The 16,758-nt window shown below is 39.6% G+C and overlaps 1 protein-coding gene across 2 annotated transcripts in view; it reads right to left on the minus strand.

The window, feature by feature from the left end:
* Positions 1 to 16,758, minus strand: part of Atrn (attractin) — a 142,936-nt gene that overhangs the window by 112,442 nt on the left and 13,736 nt on the right. For both annotated transcript variants that reach the window (XM_038329374.2, XM_038329375.2), the window contains exons 2-3: positions 4,036 to 4,119; positions 1,722 to 1,835 (exon numbers count right to left, since the gene is read on the minus strand). In XM_038329374.2, the coding sequence (XP_038185302.1) occupies positions 1,722 to 1,835; positions 4,036 to 4,119 (198 nt within the window). The remainder of the gene's footprint in view (positions 1 to 1,721; positions 1,836 to 4,035; positions 4,120 to 16,758) is intronic.

Below are 16,758 nucleotides of genomic sequence, written 5' to 3' on the forward strand. Positions count from 1 at the left end.
ACTTACTGCTTACTGCCACGCCTCCCAGCCAGGAAGGACTTTTCCTCTGGAGCCATAAGCCTGAATAAACTCTTTCTTCTGTAAATCACAGCAAGAGAAAGCAAACCAATACAATCTCTCATTGTGTTTTCACTGGTTTCATGAACAGAAGATGAATATCCTTTATTTAAAAGTGTTAGAACAGACATGTTGCAAATTTCAGGGTTTTAATATTTGGGAGTATGTATATACACAAAATAAAATACCTTTGGGATATTTCTAAGTCTAAACAAAAAACTTATATATCGTATTCCTCATACACATAGTCTAAAAGTAAGTTTATACAGTATCTTTAATAATTTTAAGAAATAAGGTTTCATAGTGTGACATTTTCTATTTGTGGCATCATGTAAACACACAAAAAGCTATGGATTTGGGGTCATTTCATATTTTTGACTGGAGGATATTCTATTTGTAGTAAACTCCCTTGAAACAATGAAGGGCTGTGCATTTATAAGGTTGGGCAGTCAGCACTCTTAACCACTGAGCCATCTCTCCAGCTCCATTTTTTTATTTTTTTGAGATAGGGAGTCTCAAGTCTGAAGTTCATCAATTCAGGAACTACTTGTTCACCTCCTCCCTCCAAGTGCTGAGGACACTGGCAGGTACTACTGGGTTCAGGAGTCTTCATGCTTTGCCAACTAGCCATCTCTCTAGCCCTGGAACCAGTTTTGAAAAATCACAGTACTAAAGGTATTTTCCTCATAAACCAGAAACTCAGCATAGCTGTCCCAAGCTAACACGGGATCTCGACTGCATCTGAAGCATAAGCCGACCTCACCAACTGTACTGTGTACATTTTCTAGTGTATCAGCCAGGCTTATCACTATAACAAAACACCTGAGAAAAACAATCTAAGAGCCAACAGGCTTGGAGGCACATGCCTACAATCCTAGCACTCGGGAGGTAGATTCAAGGTAATCACTGGCTGCGTTGAGTTTAAGTACAGCTGAGGTTACATGACATCCTGCCTTGAAAAATAAGCGATAACAAAACTTAAGAGAAACAGATTTATTTTGGTTTCAGGAATTTCAGCCCATCATCACGGGAGGGTACAGCAGGTAAGTTCCTCGGCTCACAGCAGTCAGGAAGCATTTGGGAAATTTTACTCATTTTCTCCCATTTCCCCTTTAATTCATCTTGGCCCCAAGTCTATGAAAACCCAATCCATATTCAGGGTGGGTCCCTCTGGTGGTTTGAAGGAGATGTCACCCATAATAGGCTTCGGCATAATACGTGGCCCCCACTTGGTGGCTATCTGGGAAGGATTAGGAGGTGAGGCCTTATTGGAGAAAGTGTGTCATTGGGGTTGAGCTTGAGGTTTCAAAGCCTCCCGCCATCCCCAATATGCCATTCTCTGCCTCTTACTTGCCGTTCAAGATATGAGCTCTTAGCTGCTGCTCCAGCCATTTACCACCTGAAACGAGTCCAGTATGGTGGTGCAAGCCTGTACTTGTTGCACTTGAGAGGTGGAGACAAGAGGTTCAGGTTAACCTCGGCGACATTGTAGCATACACAGAAAATGACCCAGTACATAAATAACAAGTGAAGAGACCATGCCAGGGACAGAACTAGTACTTACTCCATGTAATAAATGTTATGGAATGATAAAAGTAAATCCAGTATGGAGTCAATCCTGGAGACACATTTAAATTCAGAGATCAGATAATGGATGAGCTTACCTAAAGGCAGCAATCAGAGGTGCATAAATTGAGTCCCCATCATAAACATATAAATGGTCCCAGCTACATTCTGTAGCAAAATGATTGAAACGAAGTCTCATTATTCTGTTTGGCCTAGAAAAATAAGTAATTTATAATAATCATAACATTAGATACTAAGACAGATTTTTAAAGAATTTATAATAATATATAATATAAACATATAAATATAAACAGCATTCCTACATTTGTTGGAGATCTATTTAGTATTTGTATAAGTGGACATTAAACAAAAGAGGCACTGGCTCAGACTTCATGGGCCTAATAAGAATGTTTACAGTCTTGTTTTTAACATTGAACAACACAAGTCCTTCAATTTTTACATTTCTTTCCTTACTCATCTTACTTAAGATTTCATAACACATCACTTTACAACACACATTTTCTAAATTTACCAGTGTCTCTGGCTTTTCATGGCACTGTACCAAAAAGTCCTGTCTTAAGGGAACTGTTTATCAACTCTGACTTAGACTGACTCTCTTGCAGAATGTCACATAATGGGAAGACTGGTTCCAGTCCCGGTCTCCCTCGTCACTGCACACGGCACTTTGACAATTTCAGCAACCGTATCAGCGACATCCTCCCTGCTCTCCACATTCCCCACTCTCACAATTGCTAACTTTCAATGATTACCACAAACCTTACAGCCCCACCTTTGTATTTTACTATGCTCAGCATCTCAACAAAAATCCCTGAAATTTTCCAAAATAGATAAACCTATCAATTTTTCTCTCCAATATTTAACTTTCCCTCCTATCTGGAACTATCTCATTCATATGTAAGTTTGATTACATATCATATTTAAACACACAAAAAAAGATCTGTTCTGACCAGAAAGAGATTTGTGAAATCTAAAAACAATGCTACTTTTAAAAATTTCTTTAAATATAAGGAATCTTTTTCCTCAATAAAAATGATATTTAGGGCCAGGGACTTAGCTCAAGTGGTAAAAGCTTGCCTAGAATGCATTTAGCTCTAGATTTGATCCCAATACCACATAAGAAACTGGGTGTGGTGGTCACACTTCTAATCCCAGTATTCAGAAGTCAGAGACAGGAAAACTGTCACAGCGCAAAGCCAGCTGGTCTACACAATGAGCATCATGCCAGGCAGTGCTTATCAGTGTGATCCCGTCTCAATAGAAATAAAACGATGCATTTCTGCTAATATGTAGTAGGTCGTAATTGTTGCTTTTAAATGAACTAACAAACAATATTTCTTGGTTTGAGTATCTAAAATGGTAAAAAGTACAGAGACACAACAAACAAGCAATAATTATTTGGAATCTTTGAAGTTTTGTCCAGAGACTATAATGCTTTGACAAAGCTGCCTTAAATGACAGGACAAAGGAGGAGAAAAGAACTGGGCAGTGGTGGCGCACGCCTTTAATCCCAGCACTCGGGAGGCAGAGGCAGGCGGATCTCTGTGAGTTTGAGGCCAGCCTGGTCTACAGAGCAAGTTCCAGGACAGGCTCCAAAGCTACACAGAGAAACCCTGTCTGGGGGGGTGGGGGAAAGACCAGAGAGGAGACAGACAGCTGGAAGGACAAGAGGGCCAGGGACTAGGCAACAGTAGTTATTCTGATGCTTGACTTACCATTTTGTCTGTAATAAAAATCAATACTCAGAAAAAAATAACCCATTAGCATTATTGTATAAAGATTTAAACAAACCATTAAAAAGATTTTAACTGATTTTTTAAGCTAAGAGAATTAAAATATGTAAACTTCTGGTATATATAATTCATTGTAACATTAAGTCAACTTGGAACTTAAAAAACATAAATTAATAATAAAGCAGTTGCTTAGTGAGGTCCTAGGTTCGGTCCCTGGCACCCAAAAAAGGCATTTTTAATTTCTTATTTTATTATTTGCGTGTATGTGTGTGCATGTTCAGGTCATGTTCAGGAGGTCAGAGGACAACTTTCAGGAGTCAGCCTTCCACTGTGGGATCCAGGGATTAAACTCACATCACCAGACTTGCTCAGCATGCACTTTACCCACTGAGCCATCTCCTTGGCCTCCAAAAAGTAAATTTTAAAAAGTAAAACCACTTGCCAAATGAAAAGCTAGTAATGAAAGGTATTTCAGCACCAATGCATGGTGGTTCACACCTACAAATCTAGTACATGGGAGGCTGAAGCAGCAATATCAAAATTCAAGGTCAGCCTGAGTTACAGTCTCAAGAAACAAACAGTAACACATGCTTAAGTACTTTATGCTAGAATGAGCTCTCATAATAAATAAATTAAAAGAAAGTCAGCCATTATTACTTACTGTCCTTCAATGAGCCATGTGCACTTCGTTTTATATTTATAATTCCCAGGTCCATCTGTTACAAATCCAGAAGATCCAGTTAGTCTGTAATTTAAATAAAAAATGTCAGTCAAAAATTCATACAGCATTATCTTTCTTGGTTATAAACAAAATAAATTAAATAGATTTATACAATGTGCATACTACCACTAGAAGAATGACTGTAGGGTTATATTCAAACTGGATGAAATAAGTAACTGCCACACATATAAAAGGATATAAACATTCAAAGTCACAGAAGTAAACACTAACTGAATACCTAAATAATTCTAGCTATGAAAGGAAAGTTATCCTTCATACTATAAAAAATGCCCACAAAAGGGGGCTGGAGAGATGGCTCAGAGGTTAAGAGCACTGACTGCTCTTCCAGAGGTCCTGAGTTCAATTCCCAGCAACCACATGGTGGCTCACAGCCATCTATAATGAGATCTGGTGCCCTCTTCTGGCATGCAAGCATACATGGAAGGAATGTTGTATACATAAATAAATAAATCTTAAAAAAAATGCCCACAAAAGCCAGGAGTGCTGGGCTCATGCCTGTAATCCAAAAACTTAGAAGGCTGTGGCAAGAGGACCACCAGCCTGAGCTACCTGGACAGTTCCAGGTCAGTCTTGGCTAGGGTGAGACTATGCCTCAAAAACAAATAAATAATTTAAAAGTCATAAATACTTTACAAAGTTTTTAAACTCTTAGTTGAAAAGCTAAAACTACATAACCATAGGTCCAAGCAAAATACAGGTTAAAAAAACCACAGAAGACAGCAGATCATGGTGGCGCACAGCACACAGAAGACCGTCCAGACCACTGCTTCTGACGTGACCGGCCACCTACCGCCTTGACATAGCAGTACGCACCAGAACCTCTATTTCCAACTTGATAGAATTCCTGGATTTTCATACTTTTAGAACTTGCTCATGTTAGACATATCTGGAATCTCCTTAATGTTTAGACTCCACTAATTCTAATGCCTGGGTATCTTCTCATGTTTTTATCATTTACATTTTCTTCTTTGTAAATTAGTGAGAATTTTACACAAAGGGACCAGCACCGTGGTTGAGAGCACTGGCTGCTCTTCCAGAGGACCTGAGTTTGATTCTCGCACTCACATGGCAGCTCACAACCATCTGTAACTCCAGTTCTAGAGGAATCTGACACCCTCCTCTGACTTCCACAGGCACCAGGCACACACATGGTGCAAACATATACATGCAAGCAGAACATCCATATACAGAAAACAAAATAAAATTAAATTTACTATATCCATTAACCAAAGCCCAATTTGATAGCTTCTTTCCCAGGTTAAGGTTAACCGCTCTTTTATAGAACAAATACCTTTTCATGTATCTATTTTCTATAAAATATATATTCTGAGTTTGCTTTTCTCTGTTTTGTGTCAAGTATCTTTAGCTATATAGAAAATAGTATGCAATAAATACACCATGTTTCCTCATTTCCATCCAAGATAATTTTCTCCTCCTCTTACACCAGCTGTCGGGCTCTCTAAAATGTGTCTTTCATTTGATGTGCCCCTTACTGTGGAAGTAAGCTGCTGACAGTGCAGCTACCCTTCCTCAGACGCCGAGGATATTAGCAGACCATCCACATGTAATGTAAATGCTTATTTACATTAACTTCTGACGGATTTATCCTAAACCCAGCTTCTCTCATTTGGGAGAATTTGTTTTTGAGGAAAGGTACTGTGTAGTCCAGGTTGGCCTCAAATTCACTAAGTGACAGAGAGTGGCCTTGAACTACATACTCATTTAAGGTTAAGTTTTAATACACTTAGCACACAAAAAAAAATACCTAAAAAGTATTGGCTAAGCTAAAACATGAAACCCAAAACTGCGCACCCCGAAACACCTAAGCAATCTCATAATTATCAGTGACCTGAATGTTCTGTAACCTTCTTCTGTCAACCCCAACACTTGGCTTCTACCTAAAAATTCAGAATTAAACAGACCCACTCTACCCAGCACAAAGAGGAAAAGAAAACAAAGGGCACACCCTGTCCTAAGTCCAACGTGAAAACTCTATATAACCACTAGCCACAAGTGACAAGCACCTATCTACATGTACAGGAGGGCAGAGAAATTTAGCCACTATGCTAACAGATGCCCCCAAACCCAGGATTCTCTCTCCCAGAAAAGCTGACAATGCCTATAAAAGGTAATTAGTAATCTTTGTTGTAGAGTGTAATCTAATGCTAAGATATGAGACAAGTCTGGTGGACGACACCTAGGAAGTATTTTCTCATTCTTAAGAAACACAGGAAGATATGCTAACTAAATTCCCTGTTCAAGGAAGGACTTGCTGCCAGCTATAGCAGTGCATATCAGTATGTCTTTCAGGAACTGCATTACCACAGGCCACACATTTACCAGGACAGCCCAAATTTTTGAAGGTTTAAAGGTCCAAGAACTTCAATCCAACATGAGACACCTCTGATAGGCAATCCTTGTTCAAGGTGGTCCCTGGCCAGTGAGCCCCTGGTGCCCACCTATCTTTGCAGCCCCTCTCAAGCACTGGTTACAGGTGTGCACAATCACACCCAGCTTGTCTGTTAGTTCTGGGTCCAAACTCAGGCAGTTGTGGTTACGCAACAGGTACTTTACTGATTGAGCCATCTCCTGAGCCACCTCCCCAGATCTAGTTTTTGGGAAGCATTTGCTAAGTCAGAGTTTGGGGCCCAGGTTTGTTGTAACAGCATGAGAGGAAGGTGTAATAAGAAACCAGCAGGATTGGGTAAAGGAGGCAGTTGAGCTTTGGCAGCAGGGAAGCTCTTGCGTAAGGATTCCTGTCAGAGGTCTCCCATGTTGGAACACTAGAGCCAATCCCAGAACCTGAAGGGCAGGGAATCTGCAGCTCAGAAGTCTAAATCAGCCAACAGCATACTCAATTTCACAAGAAAAATTAAATTCTCCTTTCACAGGTGAAAACAGAGCTGCCATATGCTCACCACTGATTCTGACTTTCTCAAAACGTCTCACCAACATGTCCAGGAATGATTAACCAACCACCCACGTCCAAGTCTCTACCTCTGGGGCCTGTCTCAAGGTCAGGTGGTTGGTCTGTCTCTCTGTCTCCGTCTCTCACTTTTAAATGGCTTTAGAGAAGGAGTTTGGGGAATGCTCTTTCTGTTTCTGTCTTTTTTTAATAGTTTCAGAACACTGACTGCAAACCTTCTCTGAATGTCTGGTAGAATTCTGCTGGGAATCCATCTGATCCTGAACTTTATTTTTTAATCTGATAGACTTTTTAATTACAATTTCAATCTCCTCATTTGCTCAGGTTGTTGACTAATTCTTGGTTTAATTTTGGTAGTTTGGTTGAGTCTAGAAATTCATCCACTTCTTTGAGGTTTTCCAACTTTAATGGACTAGAGATTTTTAAAGTATTACATTACAAAATTCTGAAGTTTTGGTGTCTGATGTAATGTTTCCCTGTTCATTTCAGATTATGTTACTTGGATACTCTGTTATTTTGGTTAGTTGGGCCAAGGGTCGGTTGATCTTATCTTTCAAAAGATCAAATTCAGAATCACTGACTCTTTGCATTTTTCTTTGTTTCTATTTCATTAATTTCTGCTCTCATTATTTCTTGCCATCAACTAGGTTTAGTTATGGTTTGTTCTTGTTTTTCCAAAATTTTTAGTTGTCACATTAAGCCATTTATTTATGTTATTTCTGATTTTTTTTTAATGTAGGCACTTAGAACTACAAATTTCTTTCTTGAGTAGAATGTGTATTCTTTGGACATTTGGTGGAATATTTTGTAGATATCTGTTAAGCACATTTGATGTGTGATATCAATTAACTCTCATGTTTATTTTTTATTCAGATGGTATTAGATGATATTAGAGATAGTGGAATAGTAAAACTATCTACTATATGTTAATCTGTATATTTAAAGCTAGTGGTATAATTTTTATAAAATTGAGTGCACTAGAGTTTGGTGCCTACACATTTAAAATTTAAAAAATCCAAAGTCTCTAAGAGTCTATGTTCATAGTCTCTCTAAAATATCCAAAATCTCTCTGAAACTCCAAAATCTCTTTTAAATTTCTTAACTGTAGACTCCTGCAAAATAGAAAATAAGTCGCATACTTTCTTATTCCAAGAGGAAAAAACCAGGGCGCAGTGACAACAAGACCAAAGCAAACCAAAGTCCACTAGTGTAAATAAAGTTCAGGTCAGACTTCCGAGAATCATGGTCTTCTAGGCTCCAAAGGGCTTGTCTCCTAGTCTCAGGCAGGCTCCATTTCATACCCACTGTTGCCCCTGATGGTCGGTTGACCCATGGTACTGGCTTCTCTAAAATGCTGAAGGTATATGCAACCTGGCTGCACCTTCACCAATACCTCTCATAGGCTCTCTTCAGGACTGACCCCACCACATGGTGTACCAAAACCTTAACTTCTCTTCATGACCCATTCAATCCCAGGGCTTCAACATCAACGGAGACTACACATTCACCAATGGCCTCTCACTGTGCCAAGTAAGCATCAGCTTCTTTCCATGACCTTAATGCCTTCAAAACCAGCACCACCTGGGAGACTCTTACACAAACACCAAGTCTGGCTGTCTGCACGAGGCACAGCCATGCTGTACTACAAGACTACTGTACCAGAAGACGACTGCCTCTGTGGGCAGACTCTGAGGGGCGCCTCTCAAAAGGTTCTGCCTCAGTGATGCTGTTCTCTTCTTACTCTGAGCTCTCCAGCCCCAGATGACCAGTATCAACTGTCTAAGAAAGAAAGGGTTTCATTTCTGTGGCTGCTAATTCAAAATATTTTATGCCCCTGACAGCATCTTTAAGTGACTCTCAAACTTCCCTCTGAAACTTCATGTGCCAGGCCTCCATCACTTGTGTTGTTCTTGTTATCTTCCAACTGTCCACAAAGCAGCTAGCGCACTAAGCTCTGAGCATCCAACAGCTTTTCTAGCTCAAAGTTACAATGTCCTTGCACAATCCTCCCAAAACAACCTTGCCAGGCCTATGAGAGCAATGCAGCTGGGATAAACATCATGACAAAATCAACTGGGGAAGAAAGGGTTTATTTCATCTTACAGCTTGGAGCCAATCATCAGGGCAATCAGGGCAGAGAGTCAGGATAGGACGAAGTGCTGCTTACAGGCTTGCTCTCCAAGGCTTACTCAGCCTGCCCTTATTACACCTCAGGACCACCTCCGCAGGGATGACACCCCACAATGGATGGGCCCTCCCATATCAATCACTAATTAGGAAAATACTCCACAGGCTTACAGACAGGCCAGTCTGGTGGGGACATTTTCTCAACTAAGATCCCCACTTCTAAAATGATTCTAGCTGTGTCAAACTGATATAAAACTAGCCAGCACAGTCGCACTCACTGTGATTCCAATGCTGGGAGGCAGTCAGGAGAATCTCTGGGTAGACAGTCAGCCAGTCTACCTAACCTAATCTGCTAACCTAATCAGCAAGCCCAGGTCAGACCCTAGTGACAGACTGTCTCAGAATACAAAGTGGATGGCTCCTAGGACACTATGCCTAAGTGGTTAAATTTGAGCAAATTATTTCCATATCCCCAAATTTCACCTTTGAAAGTGATGATGGTAGCTGGGCGGTGGTGGCGCACGCCTTTAATCCCAGCACTCAAGGAGGCAGAGGCAAGCAGTGCTCTGTGAGCTCGAGACCAACCTGGTCTACAGAGTGAGTTCCAGGGCAGTCAAAGATACTCAGAGAAACACTGGAGGGAAGGAGGGACGGAGGGAAGGAGGGACGGAGGGAGGGAGGGAGGGAAGGAGGGAGGGAGGGAGGGAGAGAGAGAGAGAGAGAGAGAGAGAGAGAGAGAGAGAGAGAGAGAGAGAGAGAAAGGTGATGGTGACTGAACCCAAATTCTTATGAATGCTAACCCCATGTACTACCACTGAGGAGTTGGTTGCCTTTAATTAAAATTTTTTTAATAATTCTTTATAAAATGTACTTACTTATCGTAAGTATGCACGTGTTGGTGTGTGAGAATGCTCAAGTACTCATACATATGCTCAACGGTGCTCATGCCTTGATGTCTGTGTATGTGGAGGTCAAAGGACAACTTTGGGGGAACAGTTCTCTGTAGTGATATTTCACTAGTCAGCCAACAGGCCAGGCAGTGGTGGCACATACCTTTGATCCCAGCAGCCACACTAGTTAGCCACAGAAGCCGGGCGGTGGTGGTGCAAACTTTTAATCCAGCACTAGAGAGGGCTATAAGGCGGGATGAGACAGGAACTCGCTCTCTTTCAATCTGAAGATTTCAAAGAGGTAAGAGCTCTCTAGTGGCTTGGCTGTTTTGTTTTTCTTATCTTCAGGCAATCTTTATTTATTAAAATACAAATAAAATATCACCACAGTTCTCTCCTTCCACCATGACTTCCAGGTATAGAACTCAGGTCATCAAGTTTACATGGCAAGCAATTTCTTACCTACAGAGCCATTTCATTGGCCCTTGATATAATCCTTTACAATTAATACATATATTTTTATTGAAATGTGGTAGTGGCTCATGTCTTTAATCCCAGCACTCATGAGGCAGAGGCAGGTGGATTTCTGAGTTTGAGACCAGCACGGTCTACAAGGTGAGTCCCACAACAGCCAGAACTGCACAGAGAAACCCTATCTAAGAAAGAAAGAAGGAAGGGAGGGGTGAGAGAGAGGAAAAGAAAAAGGTTCATCATGAAAATGTACTCAGGTTAATGGTCCTAAAATGTAACAGATGAAGTATGCCATAATCATTAAAAACTAGTAATAATAAACCTAAATTATAGTACTATACAAGTATTACAAGTGCTAAAACATTACAAATATGTACCATGAGCTTTAGTGTTTAAGACATTCTTCTATACTCATCCGAAAGTACAAAACCACAGTTACAAGGCTCCTTCAACTTAAAAATAATCATCTACCTCAAGAGGTAAAAGGCAAAAATATTAAATTCCTTCCCTCAAGTACTGTACTCTCTTCTTGCAGCCCCTATATGTAATACCACTGCCTCTATGATTTCATCTACTCCTGTTATTAACAGTTCAAGTCTCAACTCCCATCTAAATTCCGTGTGTCAGATCCATAGCTGCTATTCCAAAGTCACTCAAGTCATCAAAGCCTCCTTTCCTTTCCCTTCTCCTCACAGTACTGGAGATCAAGCCTCAGTCTTGCTTAGGCTAGACAAGCACAATCACAAAGCTACATCTTCGTGGTCCACTGTTCTGGGTTCCCTGTGGACCTTTCAGTGACATCTCAATAGAAACTCTTCTCTTGTCCTGGCAGAGGAAGAAGGCAAGTCGAGTGAAATTTAAACCAATACCTGAAGGTTAAGAGGTAAGGAAAGCACTGTTCCAGGTAAAGGAACTACATATTGCAAGGGCTAGACAAAATGGAAAGTAATAGGAGCCAATTTTATGATTTAAATTTTTAAATCATAAATTTAAAGCCTAGTGTTCGCTGAGTTCTAAACCACATGGCAGTTTTGTTTTTCAGTTTCTTGCTCTGGTTGTTTTGTTGTGAAGAGTAAATGGAGATTAAGGACTAAGCAGGTCCCTCAGCAGAGAGGATGGTGTGGTGAGGAAGCTCATTCCTAAGGTGCTTAGAACCCTGGTCTGCTCTGGTGGATTTGTCATCAACTCTCTCAGTGGAATATAAGAAACTGGGAAAAGTTGAAGTCGAGCCAAGGATAACTGTGGGACTGAGGTTCATCCCACAGCTCGGCCTAGCCTGTGGTCTACTACCCATCCACCCCGTGGTGAAAGGGAGCTCCAAGGGGACAGGATAGTTAGTGTAGGTCTCATCACTGCTGAGTGGGATTTTTATGAGCTTCAATATTAGTGAATATTGGGAATTAAGGATTTAAGGGAAATTCAAAATTAGGTTTAGGATCAAAAATGTCATGGATAAAAGACTGTCTTTGAATCTGAAGATTGATTGCATGGTAACTGAGTTAGGGCTAACACACTAACTGAAATGATCTGTGTATTGCCCCACCCACTAGAAAAACTAGTACTGAATAAATGTATGGATAGTGAAAAAAAAAAAAAAGCTACATCTTCAGTCCTGCAGGGGTTTCTTTTAAGCCATTTTGTCATCCTCTCCCCTGAATTGTGAAACTTACGAACTCATCCTTTTCCTCACCCCCATCTATTTTACTGCACACTACTTTCATTTTTATCCCTCCCTTTCCCCCACTGCAAATGCCAGTGCCCTAATTTAAATTCTCCCATCCTCACCAAGTCTCTAGCAAAGACCTTTTAACTGATGGCTCAGTGCAACTCCCTAACCCAGGTATTTCTGGGGTACCTGCCATCTTCTTCAAACCAACCTAACCCTGCCAAAACGCCTGGAAATTTCTGCTTGCCTTAGCACAGCATACAAAGTTCATCAAAACCCAACTCCAACTGGCTTTACCTTTCCATCTCTGCCCCAGATCCCCAGACTGGACCATATCTCAATTATACTGACCATGAATTCCTTGACTTATCACATCCTGACATCAGCCTAAAACAATTTCCCTGCTGGGCATGGTGGTGCACATTTGTAATACCAGCACTTAGGGTAACGTGTTCTATATCACAGAGCTTGTTTTGAGAGAGAGAGAGAGAGAGAGAGAGAGAGAGAGCGTTCCCATGTGGGAGAACTCTGTAGTCCAGGGTGACTACAAAAGGGAGCAAGGGGGAGACAGAGAGCAGATCAATGAACTGAACTGAATTGAATTACTCACACTGGAAACAGAAATGAAAATGAAATTTTAGGCTCAATGGGTTAAGGCATTTGTTGCCAAGTTCGAAAACCTGAGTTCAATCCTCAAGACCCACATGGTGAAAGGAGAGATGACTTCCAAAAACTCTGACTTCCACACACCCACCCAATACACAAACACATAAGTATGACTTTTAAATTTAATAAGAAAACAAGAATTTAAAAGACATGATTTACAACCATAGTAAAAAATGTCAAATACTTTGACATATATAACACCTCAGCACAGAAAACTCTAAAATCTTATTAGCCAAATTAAGACTGAAATTTTTTTAAAAATCGGAGATGAAAATGTGGCTTAATCCTAGAGGGCCTGTCTAGTCTTCACAGGACCTGGGTTCTATCCTAAGCACAAAAGGGAAGGGGTGTGCTCATGGTTTGGAAGAGCTGGCATTATATAGAATCCCAATTCTCTTCAAACTGAACTACAGGTTAGGTGTACTGCCCTAACCACATTCTCAATATTCCTGACCACAAATGGCCAAGTTGTTTCTAAAATCTATATGGAAACACCATGAGACAATAAAAAATAAAACATGATTAAAGAAGAAGAATAAAGTGGTAGCTGGAGAGATGGCTCAGCATTAAGAGTACTTGCTTCACAATCATAAGGACCAAAGTTCTGATTCCCAACCCCACATAACAAGCCAGGCATGCTCACAAAGCTGCAACCTCAGCTCGAAAGGGGGCAGAGAGTCCTGCTTCAAAGGAACAGGCAAAAAGTGATAGAAGAGATACTCCGTGCCTTCTTCTGGCCTCCACCCATGTACATAAGCACTCATACACACAAACATGTACACACTCACACATACAAATCCATATATCCTTCCACACATACATACATACTTACAAAAAGGTAAGCAGTAAACGTCTACAGGCTACATGGAACAATCCAGTCCCAAAAATAAATAAGTAATGGTTGGTTAGATGACTCATCATGTAAAGACACTTCCCTCCAAGCCTGACAATCCCCAGGACTGAAATGGTGGAAGCAGAAAAGGCAACTCTGGAAAGCTATCCTCTGACTCCAAACATACACCACAGCACACGCACGCCCTCATGCACACACATTCGCATACATACAAATAAATGGCTGAACTGCACAGCAGCACCAGTCTATAATTCAACATAGTGGAAAGACTGAGCTAGGAAGACTCTGTAGGTTCAAGAACTGTAAGATTATCCTAGACAGCACAAGAATTCATCTAAAAATAATCAAAATTAAATAATAAAGTTCAAATCCTGTATGTTACACTTGTCAATTAGATTATTGTAAAGACAACAAAACTACATGCCTAGGGATAAACCAACAAATGTCATACAATTTTGAAATATATATCTATTTCAATATATGTATATGTGACATATGTATATATACTGAAATACATGAGCTCTAAATAAATGAATACATAAAATATCCTTCTAAAAGGTTTTTGAAACATCTTTTATAAAGAAGACAGGGGATAAAATGATGGTTTGATGGTTAGAGTGCATGAAAGTCCAAGCACTCATATAGAATGGCTCACAACTATCTCTAACTCCAGATCCATTAATTGCCTCTGGTCTCCATGGGCACCTGCATATATATGAAAATACCCACACACACATAATTAAAAATAATAAAACTTGTCAGGTGGTGGTGGTGCACGCCTTTAATCCCAGCACTCAAGAGGCAGAGACTGGAGAATCTATCCAGGGATACACACAAAAACCCTGTCTTAATAAAAACAATAATAATTAAAGCTTAGATAAAGACAACAAATTTCCCTGGGCTAATTTCAGTATCGGTTATTGAAATTAGGAGACAAGAGGGCTAAGAACAAGCAAGACAAATTTAAAGTGTTCTATGACAGGGTCTATTTCAAAACTTTGAGGAGATATTAATATACAAATAGAACTGAGACAAATGCTTACCTTTTATAAGATTCTTTATTATGACTAGGTAAGAGCATCAAAACAATCAACTCATAGAAATGTATTACAAGTAGACAATCAGAATGTGAAAAAAACAACGATCTCTACAAGGTTGATACAAAAAGAGAACTCCAAAATATGAAACAAGAAGCATAAGCCATATAGGAAACTGAACTGAAAATTGAACACAGTTAAAAGCTGAACTTTCCGTCTGTGCATTGAGCTGTTACAGACCATTTTCTTAGTGTGCATGACGCTGTAAGTTCAATTCCTAACATCACAAAGAAGCAAAAGATGCCATAAAATGTAAGACAAACTAGGAAAATTTGTGCTGGGTATGATCTCCAAATTATATAAATTTATAATTATCTTTTAAAAACACATTTAAGAAATCATGGGGAGATCTGAAAACAAACTACAATGATGCCAGTAATTAAGACAGTGAGATGACACCAAAGAGATAAAAATGGATGGAGCATGACTGATAAAGTAAAACTCAACCTATTCACCTACAGTAAATTGTTCTGATAAAAACTCAACATCATTCAATGATAGGGAAACAATCGCATCAACAAATGAGCCCGAACTGTCTACTCACATAGCAAGAAAATAAAGTTGGACCTCATATTATATATAAAAATTAAGTCAAAAATGGATCAAGGCCTTAAATCAAAGAGTAAATTCTATAAAACTCTTGAAAAGGAAATATAAGTGTCAATCTTCGTAATCCTGGATTGAAAAATGGGGTAAAGAGAAATGACTTCTAATGGACATAGGGCTTATTTTGCACACAATGAAACATTCTAGTACTAAATGATAAGGACAGCTGCATGACCTATGAGTACACTCAACATCATAGACTTAAACACTTTCAAATAATGAATTATATGGTATGTGACACTCAAATCAATGAGGCAGAACTGATGATCAGATTATATCAGGAAAACAGATTATGGGGCTGAAGAGATGGCTCAGCAGTTAAGAGAGCTTACAGCTCTTTCAGAGGGCATGGGTTTGGTTACAAGGATCCACGGGTGGCTCTCAGAAATCCAAATCCTCTTCTGATCTCTACAGACTCTTGCAAGCATGTGGTATACACACATACATACACATAAAATTAAGTAAGATTTTAATGAAGAACCATTATTTTAAAACAGATTACACTCTGTGAGTTCGAGACCAGCCTGGTCTACAAGAGCTAGTTCCAGGACAGGCTCCAAAGCTCCCTGTCTCGAAAAAAACAAAAAAAAACAAAAAAAAAAAACAGATTACATAAAGGAGTTTAGATGAAACCAATAATTTAAGAAAAAATTCAAGATTTTCAGTCCTAAACAATACATTTAAAAAGTAATATAACAAACTCTTCTCAGAAACTATAATGTACCAGTAATTATATCTTTGCAAGTATATAAATATAATTTTAGAAAAATGCTAAGTGCCAACTACACATCAATCTAAAATTAAGCAAGGAAATAAGTTAAAAATTATTTGGAAGGAGTTTTAAAAGTTTAATAATCACTTCCCAGTCCCTCAAAAATAACACAGTTGCAAATTACACACAGGTGCATGAAACTATGTTAAGAAGGTTAATTAGGAGTCTGGAGAGGTGGCTCAGTGGTTAAGAGCACTGGCTGCTCTTACAGAGGACCTATGTTTGATTCCCAGCACACACAAGGCAGCTCAGAACTGTCTCTAACTCCAGTTCCAGGGGATCCAATGCCCTCTTCTGGTCTCCACAGACACCAGTTACACACATAGTGCACAGACACACATGCAGAAAAAAACACCTATACATATAAAATAATTATCTTAAAGGTTAAAAGAATATCTTTAATCCTAGCACCCTGGTGTCAGCAGTAAGTAGAATTTCTGTGAGTTTGAGGCTAGCTAGCCTGGTCTATATATCAAATACAGGCTAGCCAGGACTATACAATGAGACCCTGTCTCAAAAACAAATAATAAAAATAAATATAAAAATATGATCTTGTGGGCTGGAGAGA

The sequence above is a fragment of the Arvicola amphibius genome, chromosome 5 (assembly GCF_903992535.2).
Source record: "Arvicola amphibius chromosome 5, mArvAmp1.2, whole genome shotgun sequence".
Classification (NCBI taxonomy): domain Eukaryota; kingdom Metazoa; phylum Chordata; class Mammalia; order Rodentia; family Cricetidae; genus Arvicola; species Arvicola amphibius.